The sequence below is a fragment of the Mytilus galloprovincialis genome, chromosome 10, assembly GCF_965363235.1.
Source record: "Mytilus galloprovincialis chromosome 10, xbMytGall1.hap1.1, whole genome shotgun sequence".
NCBI classification, from domain to species: Eukaryota; Metazoa; Mollusca; class Bivalvia; order Mytilida; family Mytilidae; genus Mytilus; species Mytilus galloprovincialis.
Window position 1 is genome coordinate 51,292,474 of NC_134847.1, and position 16,212 is coordinate 51,308,685.

Genomic DNA, 16,212 nt, shown 5'->3' on the forward strand with positions numbered 1-16,212 from the left:
TAGACTTGTACATATGTATTTGGGTATATGGAAGATTAGTATTTGTAATTACTATATTTTGAACAGGCAATACTGTGATTACTCGTCATACCATCTTACTATGCATAATTAACGGTGTTTTACTGTATAACAAAAGTTTTTTTCTGATCAGAGAATAAGATCAAACTACAACATTCTAACTATGGTTTACTTCTATTAAGCAAAAAATACTTTATAAAATTATGAAAACTAAAAATGATCAGTGTGCATATCCTTATCTCTTGTTTTATGCAGACACATTTTTATGAAAATAAATTCAAAAATTTTTATGTATTTCAGAATTAGTTTTGAAAATATGTTAAGCATAGCTTTGAGCGAGGTTGAAGAAAACTTTAAAAAAAATTAAGCTAAGATTGAACTACATTTGTGTTTTATACTAAAACACGATATCAGGTTAATTGATAATCTGGTCATTTCTTTCCTTAAGTATATTTTGTCTATATTGTAGGCGGTTTTCTTTTTGGTACTGATTCTGCCAATTTTCATTGTTACATGTATAACTAATTTTTCTGTTTTGAGTATTGTTGTAAAGGAGGGACGAAAGATACAAGAGGGACAGTCAAACTCATAAATGGAAAATAAACTGACAACGGCATGGTTAAAAAGAAAAAGACAAAAGGACAAACAATAGTAAACATGACACAACATAGAAAACTAAAGAATAAGCACCACAAAACCCACCAAAAAATAGGGGTGATCTCAGGTGCTCCAAAAGGGTAAGAAGATCCTGCTCCACATGTGATACCCGTCGTGTTGCTCATGTTATAACTAATCCGGCTAGTCTAACTCAGTAGGTCACATACTCATTGATTATTACCAGTTTTTCGATTGCTGAAACTATGTTTGTATCCTAAATTTTCTGTGTTTTGATATTGTCTTTATCGATAGTACTGGTTTCTGTGTTGTGTATATGAACCTTTTTGCAAGATATCTATTGTGCTAACGCCAAGTAACGGGTTGGTGATTTCCTTTATTCATTTGACAAAAATTTCGTCTCTTATTTATTTTTGATGCAATCAATCAGCCCAAAAAATATTCTGCTGAAATTAATATACTGTTCTGTATTACAAAACCCATGACCAGTAAAACAAATTTCTTTCAAACATTTTATTGAATGTTATAAGAATAAGTTATAAAAGTTCTCTAAAAATGACAATGATTATCAATGAAGGTCACTTGACGCTTATAGCTGATATCGACCCAATTGATAAGTGTAAAATATATTTACTTGATATATATGTTTGTTTAATTTGTAATATCATAAACGAATTCGATTAGATCAGACTTTTTTTTTTTTTTTTGTTATCTGAAACGACATCAAAACCGCGAACATTTTATTTAAGAATTGAATGCATCTTTTTGTAAATTCATTGGGGTGTAAAAGCGTTGATTCTCAAAATGTACGCACGGTCAACGTTTTCACAACCCTATGAAATAACTAAAAGAAGCATTCAATACTTATAATTACATTTTTCGCTAGGATCATGAAAACACGATTACTTTTAAGTTTGTCTTTTGTTTACCTGTGCACTATATTATGAAATCCTTTGTCATTATGTATGTTACAATTCATGCAATTCATTTTGAAATGAGGAATGACGCGAAATTGTTGTTAGCCAATCAAAATAACGTATAATAATAAAATATACATCTAATGTTATTATAAAAAATTGAACACTATATAAAACAACTGGATTGATATACAATATTAAGAAAAAATAAAGTTTAGATAACTTCATTTGCTTTTTGTTGCAGAGATCCCCAGTCCTCATCTTCAAATGAAGAAAAGGAAGACACAAAGCAGGTAATACTGACATAGTTGACCGTGATATTGTATGCATCTGGCACTACAATTAACAAAAATGCTATTTAAATAGATTTCACTTCTTCTTTTGATCTATTTTCGTGATTAATTTTAATAAAGTGTATGCTTTTTTTTATGACAAAACTTTGAAGTGACCACAATTTCTAGTAGTCTTATGCCGTATAATGCAAACAGTAATTAGGTTCTTGCAATGAGCAAAGTTTCAACATTGAATTTGTATAATGTGAAGACCTATTTTAATTTTCTGTATACTAGAAACAATGTGTAAAAGTATTCTTAATGTGAATTACTTAAGAACAGAATAATTCTTTTTTGTATTGGGATGAAAGGACTTCCACGTTTCATATTAAACATGTTCGTTTGGTCAACGCTTTTGCAACTCTATAAAACTACTAAAAGAAGCATTAAATACTTATAAATATTTTGTATACCTTGTATCATGAAAAGACGATTTCTTTCAACTTTTTCTTTTATGTACATGTGCAAGTGATTGAAGAACCTCAAGTGACATCATGTGAAAATTACCAAACTTAATTTTAATCGCGTTTGTCCAGAATTACTTATGATTCATTTGTTACAAAAATTTCACACAATTACATTGTGTTAGGATCCCATTCTTCAAAATCTAATACTTTTTATGTTAACACATTTTATTTCTTCAAATGAAATGTTTTGCCAGAGTTCATATCAGAACGTGGACATATTGAAATCTTAGACTTAATTGAGATATTTATACCTTTAAATTTGCTAACAGCCAATTAAAATTCTAAGTGTTTTGCAATTTATATTGAAAATGCAAGCGCTTTGGAAAAGTCAGTTAGGTTTTTGTAGTTGATTATTGTCAACACGGTATCACATTATCTTTGTTTCCTATATTAGATGCAGGCGTAAACATGTAAACAAATGATATATATTATTCATTTTTTTTCATTGAAAATAAATAAACTATTAAAAAAATCTTTTTAAGTTCTGTGTAATGTTTTTTTTTCAAATAACTCCTATTTTATAAATTTCAATGTCATAAAATCAATCATTTCCTTGACCCCTAGTTTGAGTATTGAAATTGAGATCAACATTGATTCGAGAGTCTTTTCCAGACGTTTTTATAACAATATATCGTCGAAGATAAACACAATCAAGCGTTCTGAAACAAACATTTTTGAAATACTCGTTTTAAGCCCTGTTAGGCATCACGGTTGAATAAGTCTTACGTATTCTCTTTATTTTAATCATTTCATTTAGAAATAACGCAATCATTTCAAATTTAAAATTTTTCAATGACTTATAGTGTGCATACCATATTCTCCCTTTTAGAAACAGTAATGAGCTTTATCGTGACACAATAACTAACACATTGATAAAACCAAACCTTCCCCCTTTCCAAAGGTCACAATACCCCTATAATTTTACAGAATAAGTACATATTTTAGAAATTAAAAGAGAATTATCTCTGCACTACAAACCTATCTGAAAAGCTCTATTTATTTATTATAGAGCTCATACTGCGAGAGTTTACATCCAGCCCATCAGATACCAATGACCATTTGTCTGCGCTCTTCAATTGATTGACAACCGCATTGTTAACGTAATATCGGGACACTTTACAAGATCGACAAAAATCTATTAAATCAAAAATAATTTTCTGTAGGAAATCAAAATAAATCACTTTTTCCATTTAATTTCAAAACAAGCAATTTAGTCAAACATTTTTCCCCCAATGAATCCTATTCCAAAAAGGTAAAAACAAATCGGTGCATAAGAAAGAAAATTTCAGCATGGTATATTTAGTACCAATGTTTCAAATAATTTTAACCTGTGAAAGATATTCTGGAGTCGTTCATTTTACTAGTGTGAAAGAGGCTAAGCATTTCACACACTTGTCTTAAATGTTAATCGTCGAATATTCTTTTTTGCAAAAGAGATTTGGACAATATCCCCTGTATTTTTTACGTCTTGCAATCTAAATATTTAAAATTTTGCATTGCTAACCACTTTTTCTTTTAATCCGAAAGACATCAATAGATTATAAACATTCTTTATTATGGTGAATTGGTAAGAATGATGTACATTGTACTGTCGAACTTATTCTTTGAATACAAATATGTGGTGTAATTTACAACGCATACAAATATGTTTGACTCGCATTATTGCTTATTGCGGTATGGGTTTTACCTTAATTATAAAGGTCGTGCGATTACCTGTGATATTTGCTAGAAAATCTTAGACTATGTTTTTTTTCGGATATTTTTACGTTGAATGCAAACGATATGAACATACGAAGTCTTGTATTAAGGACAAGGGGTGGAGTGTTTGTTTTCATATATAAAACAATAAAATATCCAGAATTGAGTTTGAATCAAGTTGAAATGACAACAAAATACTACAAAGATAATATTTCTATTCAAATTAGACAATGTAATTTGAACCCTAAAATCGTCATTTCTCCGTATACCCTACATTCTTTAAGTCGGAGCGTCTTTATTCATCAGCAGCATATGTCCCCAAAACAAACTTTCGGGTACACGAGAAGACCATCTTGTTTTAAAATGATTCACATTATCTTTATTGTGAGCTAGAGCTAGTTTTGACTTTTGCGACCTCTTTTTAATCACTTCGTTGTTAAACTTATCACTACAAAGTACTTGCAAAATCTTCGTTCCCGTGAAAGTTAAGAGTTTTTTAAATTTCGAATTTCATCAAGGTCTATTCTGTGGAAATGTCTGACGGCTTTTAAAGTCGACAGGATAAGAGGTCAATGTATTCAGCTTAATTTGAGTTCTGTGGTACAATGGTTAATGTTTGGATACAATATATGATATATATGGTATCTTTGATGAGTCGCATTAGCATCCCTCATATTGACAGTTATCTGAAGTCAGTTAATAGAAGCCTGGTATCCTTGCCTAATGATCGACAGTAGACAAAGAATAAGATTGGGTTGAGACGGCAGGCTGTGTTCATAGGACATCAGTTTAAAAGTGGCGTGGCAATCAATCACTTTTATCAAATCAACTGTTCTTTATGAGAACGATTGGCGTCGATCGTAGTCGAAACAATGTAATTGTAATAGTTTGTGTACACAGTTACATCAACATCAAAAGATAATGCACTTAATGGTGAAAGCTGTGGACTAATTGTTCAAAATAAAATTGATTTCGAAAAGTTACTTTGTAACCACTGTCACGATTTACATAATATTCAAATTGACCTTAAGATAAAGAGAACCTGTTTTGTCATTGACAGGTCAGACCGGATCCGGAAAGATACACCCAAGGTCCTACACAAACCAAAGATACACCTATAGAACAACAGGTTTGTTAATTTCGATTTTAGACCAGAATTGATCTATACGTCCTCAAAGAAAAGATTTTTTTTATTTTTTCTTGCTATGCGTGATTGATTGGCAAATTGTGTTCAAGATGATATAAATGTTTGGACCATACGCTTGTAATCATATGTACTTATTTAATTATCAAAATCTGGTATGAGGATTTAAACCATGAACTAAGGTGTTTTTTCTATACATTTCAAACTTTTTTCACAGGAATACACAACTCACTCTTCGGACCAAAATCGGCAGCTGATAATAAGTGAAAACCTTATTCAAAATCTAAATTTATTCTTTATTTTGCCATTTAAATGGTTCAATTAAAATCTCTTTATCATGTCGACTAGAAGTGAAACAAGCAGAGTTAGGATCATGAACTTTTTTTATTTTCCCAGTTAAAAAGATTTGTTTGTTTTTTTTTCTTTTCTTTTTTCATTTTTTACCTAATCTCATGCAATTGATATATTCTTTTTTTCATTAAATACGATCCTACATTAACAGCAGTCTATACGCGTTTTTCTCCTTTGTTTTTTTTTATAAGAAAACAGGGTCAGCACGGATAGACCACTGTTATATTGTAACATCGAATGCATAAGAACATGAACAAATTAAAACTTTAAATTTGATAACAGCCAATTAAAATTTAAATTGTTTTGCAATATATTTTGATGATACAAGCGCTAAGAAAAAGTCAACTCTATTTTTTGAAGTTAACAATTCTTGACACAGTAGGCAATTAGTATTTCTCATTCAATTGTTTCATTCAAAATGAATAAAATATAAAAAAAAAAAAAAACTACTAATGTTCTGTGTATTGGGTGACATTTGATGACATCGACAATTTACCATTAGTTGTAAGAGCCCAAACAATTATTCTCGTTATTTCGGATAATATGTCTTTTTTGTCAAATAATATCTATTTCAATAATTTCGATGTGATAAAACAAAACAATGATGTCTTTGATCCCTAGTTTTTGTATTGAAATTGAGAACAACACTGATTCATGCGGCTTTTACAGACGTTTTTAGAAAAATCAATCGTCGAAGATAGACACAATCAAGCTATTTTAAGTTAGTTGGGAGGTTTAAATAATCGCGCCGTCTGTGCATGAAGCGGCGCAATTATATCGTAAAGTGATATTGTCGTAATTTGCCATAAGAATAACATTTGATTATTAGAATAATCGTTTTTATTTTATTACATTGTGGACGAGTTAAATACTAGTAGGTAAAATCTGAAATTTCAATTCTTAATCAAGTTTATTGTTGCAACTTTCACAATTGGAAATGTACTTCCGTTCTAAAAAAAAATATGGACCATGTTCTTGAATTCGGAGAAAGAGAAAGACAATTATAATTTATGATAATGGAACACGTTAACTCGATTCATGAATGCTGTTACGCAGATCGATTTTAGAAAACGATCTCCATTATGGTAGCATGTGAAGCAGTTTCACCCTTTTCTAACACTTGAAATGCTTCGGCAAGTATGCAAACTATGGATGTAAACACATCATGAAAAGCGGGAAAACTGTTAAGTTAGTACTAATGAATTGACTTCAAGTACTCAAAGAGTGATTCACGACCCCAGAAATTATTTGCAAGCGTAAAGTTAGCGGAAATTATTTCTGAACAAACCAGTGATCATGATGAACAACAAAAGAATTACCCCCTCTTGTTCAGGCTGAAATATACTTGTATCCATAAGCATCGCTCATGGAACTTCGCTCACGTTATTTATTTGAAAGTTTGTGGACCTTAGAGTTTAGATGTGTATACATCTACACAAGGTAGGACCATTTGTGTTGTTATTGAGAATAGGTCCTGAAAGTAGGATCTTTTTACAAACAGAATTCCTTGTTGTAATTTTAGAATATTCGAATGCAGGTGATTTTGCCACAATTCAAGTTGTCATAGTTTTGGCTATGCATGCACACTGCCTTCATATACGAAATGTACTTTCTAATGTCAAAAATGTAACTTGGTACACTTATTTCTTCTTCTCATATTGAATAAACTTTTAACATAAAAAATAAATGCCAATTTGAGCATGTACATGTAACATTTGACAGAGAAATTATGTGTTAATAGTTATCAAAGGTACCAGGATTATAATTTAGTACGCCAGACGCGCGTTTCGTCTACATAAGACTCGTCAGTGACGCTCATATCAAAATATTTATAAAGCCAAATAAGTACGAAGTTGAAGAGCATTGAGGGTCCAAAATTCCAAAAAGTTGTGCCAAATACGGCTAAGGTAATCTATTCCTGGGATAAGAAAATCCTTAAATTCAAAGTTTTGTAAACAGGAAATTTATAAAAATGACCACATAATTGATATTCATGTCAACACCGAAGTGCTGACTACTGCGCTGGTGATACCCTCGGGGACGAAACGTCCACCGGCAGTGGCATCGACCCAGTGGTGTAAATAGTTATCAAAGGTACCAGGATAATAATTTAGTACGTAAACCAGTCAGTAAGGCCATTATACAGGATTCATAACAAATTACAAAAAATATATACAAATACATCATGGGAAGTGAAAGTTAGTGCTTCATGGTGTTGGAATCCCCACTTTTATTTTTTTTTACAATCAATGCTTTTGAATAGGGACATATGGTTTAAACCCTCGTTAAAAAAAATGCCTGTATCCAATCCCTGGCTAAAATATCTGACAATTGCACTTAAACAATGTAAATAGCACATTGAGTGGACCTTAATATCTGCAATATACTTTTAATATTAACTAGTAAATCACAAATTAACATTTATGTACAAGTATACTTTTTTGGAAAATAACATCTGAGATATTACTAATGCACATATGTCTATGGTAAAGATTTGTATACGACCGCCAAACGTTTATTTGCGTTGTATATTGCAAAGATGTCATCGTCCGAGTCAGCGTCCTCTGAAAACACATATGGTTTCCGAACAATAACTTCAGTTTAAGTGAATGGATCTCTAAAATTTAACAGAAGGTTCAATAACACAAAAGGAAGGTTGGGATATTTTTGGTTGTTTATGGTATCAACAGTTTAAGAAAAAAAAGGGGCCAAAAACAAGCATGTTTACATCTGGAAATAACTTGTGTGTGAGTGTAAAGATTTCTCTAAAATTGTACCACAAAGTTCAATATAACAAAGGGAAAGCTGAGATTAAGTATGGGGTTTATTCTCCTAAACGTTTCGGAATTAATGGTAAAAAAGGGTCAAAATCAAGCATTTTTCAAGTACAATAACTTCTGTTTGAGTGTATGGATCTCTCTAAAATGGTACTACAAGGTTCCTTACCACTAAGGGAAGCTTGGGATTGAGTTTGGGGTTAAATACTTCTAAATTTTTTTTTGTGTACTTGTAGTAAATTTTTATTCAAAATTTTTGAAATTTTAAATAACATTGAATAGCGTAAAAGCAAGAAATCTTCACAATTAATTATTCAAAATATATGAAAATAGCAGAGAACTTGAAATTGCGGCTGCTCATCCCTACCAAAAATGACTAAAGTGCTTCCTTCACATACACAAAAACAGAATTGAAAGATAGTTGAAACCATATGGAAGTTAATACTATCACAGCCTAGTTAATAAACTTGATACGCAAATGCTTACACTAATGTATGCCTATTTTATGTACGAAATATCTTATTTACACCATATCACATGGTGTTACTCATCAGAAAGGAGACATATAGAGTACACATACATAGCTAAGTCCTTGTTTTATCCAAATTGACTCCAGGGTCAGTTTCGTTTTAAAAAATCTATATGCTACTTCTATATCTACAAATGATTCTTGAGATAATCATATGAAGTTTTAATTAATTCATGTAATTCTTACAAATGGAACTTGAAAGCGACATGTTGATGACATTTGAAATACTGTTGATTCATTTATTTTCGTGTGTACCAATGGATTAAGGAAAACTTGCATGTTCGTGGATATAAATTCGTGATTTTGCCTAAGACTGAAATCGCCTGTACAAAAAATCTCTTGGATGGCCGGTGGTCCCTAAATTTATATTCCAATTTCATGAAATAGAGCCATCAAGCTTTTCAGTATGAAAAAATAGCAACTTCTGTGATTTATTTTGCTGTGAAAATTCAATCAAAGATGTTTTATAGATATAGAAAGATGTGGTATGTGTGCCAATGAGACAACTCTACATCCAAATAACAATTTAAAAAAGTAAACCATTATAGGTTAATGTCCGGCCTTCAACACGGAGTTTTGGCTCACACCGAACAACAACCTATAAAGGGCCCCAACATTACTAATGTAAAACCATTCAAACGGAAAAACTAACGGTCTAATCTATATAAAAAAAAAAGAAGAAACGAGAAACGTATAAAATTACATAAACAAACGACAACTACTGCACATCAGATTCCTGACTTAGGACAGGTGCAAACATTTGCAGCAGGATTAAAGGGAAACTTCGCAAAAAAATAAAAAAAATGATATTATGTTCATTCTGTATAAAAATGCTCAAATTCATAGATATTAAAGTTTTATTCCGCTAGATAAGCGATCACCATCGATTTTAAATTTAGAGTATCAATTCTCTGCGTTCGGCCATTTTGTCTTCTTTCTCGATTTATAACAACGATATGTCTATAAACCACAAAGGAACAAAACGACAGTAACCGATGTAGTCGTAATTGCGTGTCGATATCTTGTCACTCGTACGGTTGTTTTATCCGACTAACTAACTTGATACGGAAAATATTCTTATTTTTTTTTTAATTACCATGGTCTGTTGTTTTAAACTGTTAATATTGGAATTAGGTAAAAAGTCAAAGTTGAAATCATAAATAAGTGTTCCGTGAAAATTGTTTTCGAAAATCTAATTTGTTCATAATTCTTTAAAGTAATAAACTTTTTTCAAATAAATTCTGATCTTCCCTCATCTGATCACCAGCATGGCTAAAGGTATTACTTCCAAAGGTATTGTGAGGGGTGTGAGGTGACACGTCCAGGTATTCAAGCGATTTCCTGTCGGGCTTGCAAGTTTATGCTTCGTTTCACTTCTGCAGGTATTGATCAGTGTACACGGCCGATAACTTATAACTTTCCATTTTGAACTATCAGATGTATAATATACAAGTCTGTCTTACTTGTCATTACTAAACTCATACGCTTGTTTATAAATAACATTTCTGGTGTAAAGAATATTATTCATAAAAATATAAATAATACCCCAAAAAATAAGATTTGATGAAATTAAAATCTATTTAAATATTTTTTCCAAGGGTGAATTTGGGAAAATGTAATATATACTCGTTGTCATTAGTGAAGGACAGAGTGGAACAGATGCCAGTACAAACTGTTGCTTTACGCATTCAAAGCCTTGCATGGACTTGCACCTGCGTATCTTAGTGAACTAATACATTTTTACAAACCAGCACGATCGTTGCGATCTGAAAATGCTTCTTTAATTGAGATGCCAAAAAAATGCACGGACCAAAATGTATGGTGAACGGAGGTTCGATGTGGCGGCCGGAACTCTGTGGAATAGCCTTCCAACAAATCTTCGAAATGAACAATCGCTAGAACTGTTTAAGAAAGGACTGAAGACGCATCTATTCAAAGTTGCATTTGTGGATCGCTCATAAGTTAAGACCTGGAACTGTGATTGGTTGTATTTGACTGATGTTGATTTTTAATATTTTGTACATTTTATTCTGATTTTATGACTTGCTGTATATTTCGATATAACGTTTGTATTTTTATTTTATTTTTTACAAGCCGGAATATTTTAGTAACTTATTTTTAAATACAAAATTCAGCAAGTTTTAGAAATATTTAGTTATTAAAATTTTTACTTATTCATTAATAATTCTTTTAAGTAATTTTTTACCAAGCTGCTGTAGTCTTAACTTTTTATAGTTGATTTGATGTATGCTTTATACATATCTCGGTATATTTTTAACTTTGTAATTTCGTGTATGTACGAACTTGTGTATTTTTGTTTTAACATGTAAAGCGCTTAGAGTAATTGTATTTTTATATAAAATGCTATAAAAATGCCTTGTAATAATAATAATAATAATAACATACCAAAAATATTGATTTAAAAAATGAACGCAGTTCTCGACGATTCGTTTATACGACTGGGTAGAAAGTTACGGAACTATAGCGCAATTTAAAATATATACATGTATACATTGAACATAAGCAAAAAATATATATTTTGAATGAATTGGGGTAAAAGTTTTGTAAATAGACTAGTCCACGTATGCCAACAGTATGTAATCATCGAATGTCGATAGACTATTGTATACGAAAAGAAGAAGAAGAAGAGAACCAATTTGATTTAAATACAGGTCGATGTATAACTTGCTTTGGTTCATCGAAGTTGTGGACATAGTAAAATCACAGATTTATATTTCAATAAGATTGTTCTCGAACAAAGGAAGGACTCGTCATCACAATTGTTATATATGCCACTGGACGGACACTAATTATAAAAATACATTGCTTGTCCGCTAAATAGGGGTATTCTTGTCAGATAAAAACCTTTTAGTTATATTAAAAAAATAGGGAAATATGACATTAAATTGGTTCTGTCTTTTTTTTAAAACATCGTTAAAAAGATGTGTGTCTAAGGTGAACACCACAATAACCCTGTAATACTAGTACGAGAGTATAGCATGTAAACATTCCTTCTCAATAATATGGTTGTATTGGAAATCTATTCATACAGATTGACAACTCATGGTCCAACGATTGGAACTCTTTCTGGTTGTGTTGACTATATATGCTTGTATGATTATTCTGTCGTTCAAGTTATCTGTACAACTGGTTGCATTTCCTCTCCTTTCCCAACAAACAAACTAACGAAACGCTACTAGTCTGCTTTCTCTGGAGCTCATCCTCAATGTCGCTTATACGTCAGGAAACTTACATGTATACTAATAATGATTGTTTCAAGAACAACGATGTAGGGACGAACTATTCTAATTTTGTCAATATCAGTTATGCATGACTAAAATATAAGTTTTATTACAACAACTGTATTTGGTCTCGAGTGTATGTTAACTAATTAATGTGTTTTTATAGACTAGCTCAAATCCTCATCCAAATAATATAATCTATATGTAATAATCGTTTCCTACCACACCGAGATTTAATGCCAAGCGGTAGACATATTTAAGGTACTAATTAAGTAATTAAATGAACAATATTATTGATAACAATAATTAATCATTAATGTGCAAAGATTAAAAAACAACAGTAGTTTTTCTTTATTTGTACGTATTATATTCCGCTTCGGTAGAGTTATCTTCAAATAGTTTCAGATATAAATTAATACATGGGTTTCAAAAGTCTAAATGTAAGTATTTTCGTACTTTTTTTTGCCTAATAAAGACAATCAAAATGCTTTGGTAAAGCTATTTCTAATTTCTAAGTTCCCCTTTTTTATGAGACATAAATCAAGGACAAGAGGTGTATATCATTTCATTCTGACACATGAATTAAGTTTCCCGTCTTTAACCGAAAATTGTTTATTTCTTAGTAAATTAATTTATTTGAATTCAAATAAATAATAGATTAAATAATTCCACGGCGATCTATTTTCATTTGTCACCATCTTGAATATGTATTTTAAATGTGTGTATTAAATGCTCCCTTGTTTTATAATCCACTGATCCGAATAGACAGTCACACCTGGCAAGGTGTGCCCTAGAGGCGTGGTTAACATGATACCGAAGTGCAAATAACAATTTACCTTTCAACAAGCCATCTACGAGTTTTGCCACAGAACCGCGAATACACACATCGTATAAACCTAGTCATAGCAGAGACAGTAAAAGGTCAATAAGAGTACACCAACATATTGTCTTTACAGATTATTGTACTTTAATTTGTTCACCTTATCAGTCCGAAAATGCATTAATTAAAAATAAATTTATAACATTTTGTGTTGTCTAAAAAATTAATTTGAATATATACGTTTAACATAGAAAATTTATCTCATGAATATGTACAATTGCACGTCTGTGCGTTTTATCTTCTTATTATCGGCTGGTTATTAGATAAAGCAGAAGTCATCGACGCGCTTACGATTACGTTAAAATATGGTTAAAAACCAAGACTTTTAATGATTGTATTTTAAATCCCGGCATGCAAAAACCAGGAGAAAACGTCACGACCTACAGGAAGTTGTTAATATTTTTTCATTGATTATTGAATTTCTCCTTTATTACTGCAATTATAGCGATAAAACTTTGTGAATATATATATTATGTCATAATGAACATATTTAAACCATAAGTAAAAAATCGCGAATTTTCCCTACGTTTAATTAGTTATCAAAGGTACCAGGATTATAATTTTGTACGCCAGACGCGCGTTTCGTCTACATAAGACTCATCAGTGACGCTCATGTCAAAATATTTATAAAGCAAAACAAGAAAATGATACCAAACCTTCTCCTTTATTCTGCAACAACTGTTAACATCACAACAGAGAAAAACATTCGATAAAATATAAATTGGAAGGCTTAACTCAATCAAAAAACGTAAATTAACACACTATGAACGAATAATTTGATCTGCGATACCTGACTGCAAATACATACTTAATAAAATATTAGGGACAAACATTCAAGGTCAAAAAGCAAACAAAGCCATGGCAAGGCACCATCGCGAAATATTTAATCACTTTTGAAAAAAAAATGGTTTCTCAAATGTTTTATGTCCATTTTCCCCATATTTAGCCTTTCTTCACTCATTTTCAGAGATAAAAAAAATCTGTTGGATGGTCGCTGAACCCCAAATTTTATTCCAATATCATAAAAGTAAGCCATCAACCTTTTTAGTATGTAAAATGAGCAACTTCTGTCATTTTTTGTTTTGCTGTGAAAAAATCAAAGAGGTTTTATGTCTATTTTCCCTATATTAAGAAATTAGGCCATTTGCACTCATTTTCAGAGGTACAAAAATATCTTGGATGGCCAGTGTCTCCCAATTATTTTGGCTTTTTTCAAAAACCATGCTTCAAAGTTTAAGTTCACAAAGTATGAGTCATTTTTTTCTATTCCCCTGAACTCCCTTTAACAAACATTTTTGAAATATTTGTTTTAATCTGTTGTTTGTCATCACGTTATGAAAATTCTCTTTGTTTAATTTTTTTTGAAAATAACGCAATCTATTCAAATAAAAAATGTTTCAATTAATCAAGGTGTGCCTCTGGCCTTAGTTAGTCTTGTATTATTATAATTTTAGTCTATTGTGTACAATTTGGAAATTAGTATGGCGTTCATTATCACTGAACTAGTATATATTTGTTTAGGGGCCAGCTGAAGGACGCCTCCGGGTGCAGGAATGTCTCGCTACATTGAAGACCTGTTGGTGACCCTCTGCTGTTGTTTTTTCTATGGTTGGGTTGTTGTCTTTTTGACACATTCCCCATTTCCATTCTCAATTTCATACTATGAAATCCATACTAAAGAGTAAGACAAAAATAGTGTTTGCCTTTTTGCTACATCTTGCAGCTTATGAATGGATAAAAGTAAGAATCCATGCACCCTACAAGTTCATTTATTTTGCACCTGTTCAACCGTTTAAACCCGCTGCTTTTTTTTTTGCATCTGTCTTCAGTCTAGAACCTGTAGTTTAGTTGATTTTTGTTGGTGTGGTTCTTCAATTTTTCTTGTTTGTCGTTTTTTATATCGATGATAGTATAGCTAAAACTCAAATATCAATATAGTATGATGCACCTTTATTCTGTTTTTCTTGTTATTTAAACATAATTAAAAGTGTATTTTGTGTCCTATAGCATTGCCCTGTGTTTGTGCATCTGTAATTGACAAATTAATTCATATGCTGTTCATCAAAGATTTATCAAATACAATGAAAAATGAAAAAAGAAATTCAGTATAATCATTGTATGTATAACGTAATAGGTATTTCCTAGTTTCTGGGTAGTTTTTCAGTGTATCGTAGATTGTATCGTAGATTGTGTCGTAGATTGTATCGTAGATTGTATCGTAGATTGTATCATAGTTATTGTTGAAAGCCCCGGCCTTAACATTACAAAACAAGGTCGAGTGAGGTTGCCGGGGGGTTTCATCAAAACCTTATAATTAAGCATAATTTACGATACACTGACAAACTATCCAAAAAATATAAAGTATCTGTTTTAATCTATTGTGACTTTCACCGTTAAAAATAATTTGCATATTTTTAAAATATTTTTTGCATTAAAAATATTTCTTTAGTTTGTGCCTAACAATCCAACCCCGCCCTCTTTCTCAAAATCACAGACTTCTTAACAGGCGCGAATATCAGTTATACAAGATTCATCCATGGGACCTGAACCTCTAAGGAGCCAATAGTTTCTAAAATGAAACTTTTTTTCTTTTACCTGAGTCTTGTGTTTATGTGACTGTAAAAAAAGCATATGATGGTGCGCTTCTTTTTTTGCTACAGCCATTTAAAAGTACCCATTTGTTATGATTTTCCAATTTGTCAACAATGTTTACCCATTTTTGGTTATTGTCATTAAAATAAATCACAGTTTTACAAGTTAACATTTTTTCATACTTTCACTAAACATGAAATAAAGTTAACTATAAAAAAATGGAGGTTTTGTGCTTTTTCGTGTCAAATGTCCTATGCTGTCATATTTGTGAATTTTGAATTTTTCTCTTTTTTTGGAAGAAAACATATTTCTTATTCAATTTTATCATATGAGCTGTGTCGAATAGAAATCTACCTTATGCAAATCAACACAATGCATCTGTTAACCTATTCGGTTATGAAAAAAAGTTCAACAGAAGGTCTAGGGCTTTGTGCTATAGTTGAACTATTTATCGAATGCTATAAAACAGACCAAACTTCATCTTTTATTTTATTGTATTTCGTATATGAATGTTCCAGAATCAACCAGATTCTCATAGATTTATATATCTACGTACACTTGCATAAGGTCGATTTCTATCGGACGCAGCTCATATAAAATGAATAAAATATAAAACCTAATAATGTTCCGTGGGTTACATTTAAGGACAT

The 16,212-nt window shown here is 31.2% G+C and overlaps 1 protein-coding gene across 1 annotated transcript in view; it reads left to right on the forward strand.

The window, feature by feature from the left end:
- The window catches only part of LOC143047775 (uncharacterized), a 33,173-nt gene extending 22,041 nt beyond the window's left edge, over window positions 1-11,132 (forward strand). Inside the window, exons 5-7 of the mRNA XM_076221023.1 lie at window positions 1,795-1,843; window positions 5,108-5,176; window positions 10,447-11,132. Of these exons, the coding sequence (XP_076077138.1) occupies window positions 1,795-1,843; window positions 5,108-5,176; window positions 10,447-10,467 (139 nt within the window). The 3' untranslated portion in view covers window positions 10,468-11,132. The remainder of the gene's footprint in view (window positions 1-1,794; window positions 1,844-5,107; window positions 5,177-10,446) is intronic.
- Window positions 11,133-16,212: the final 5,080 nt, after the last annotated feature.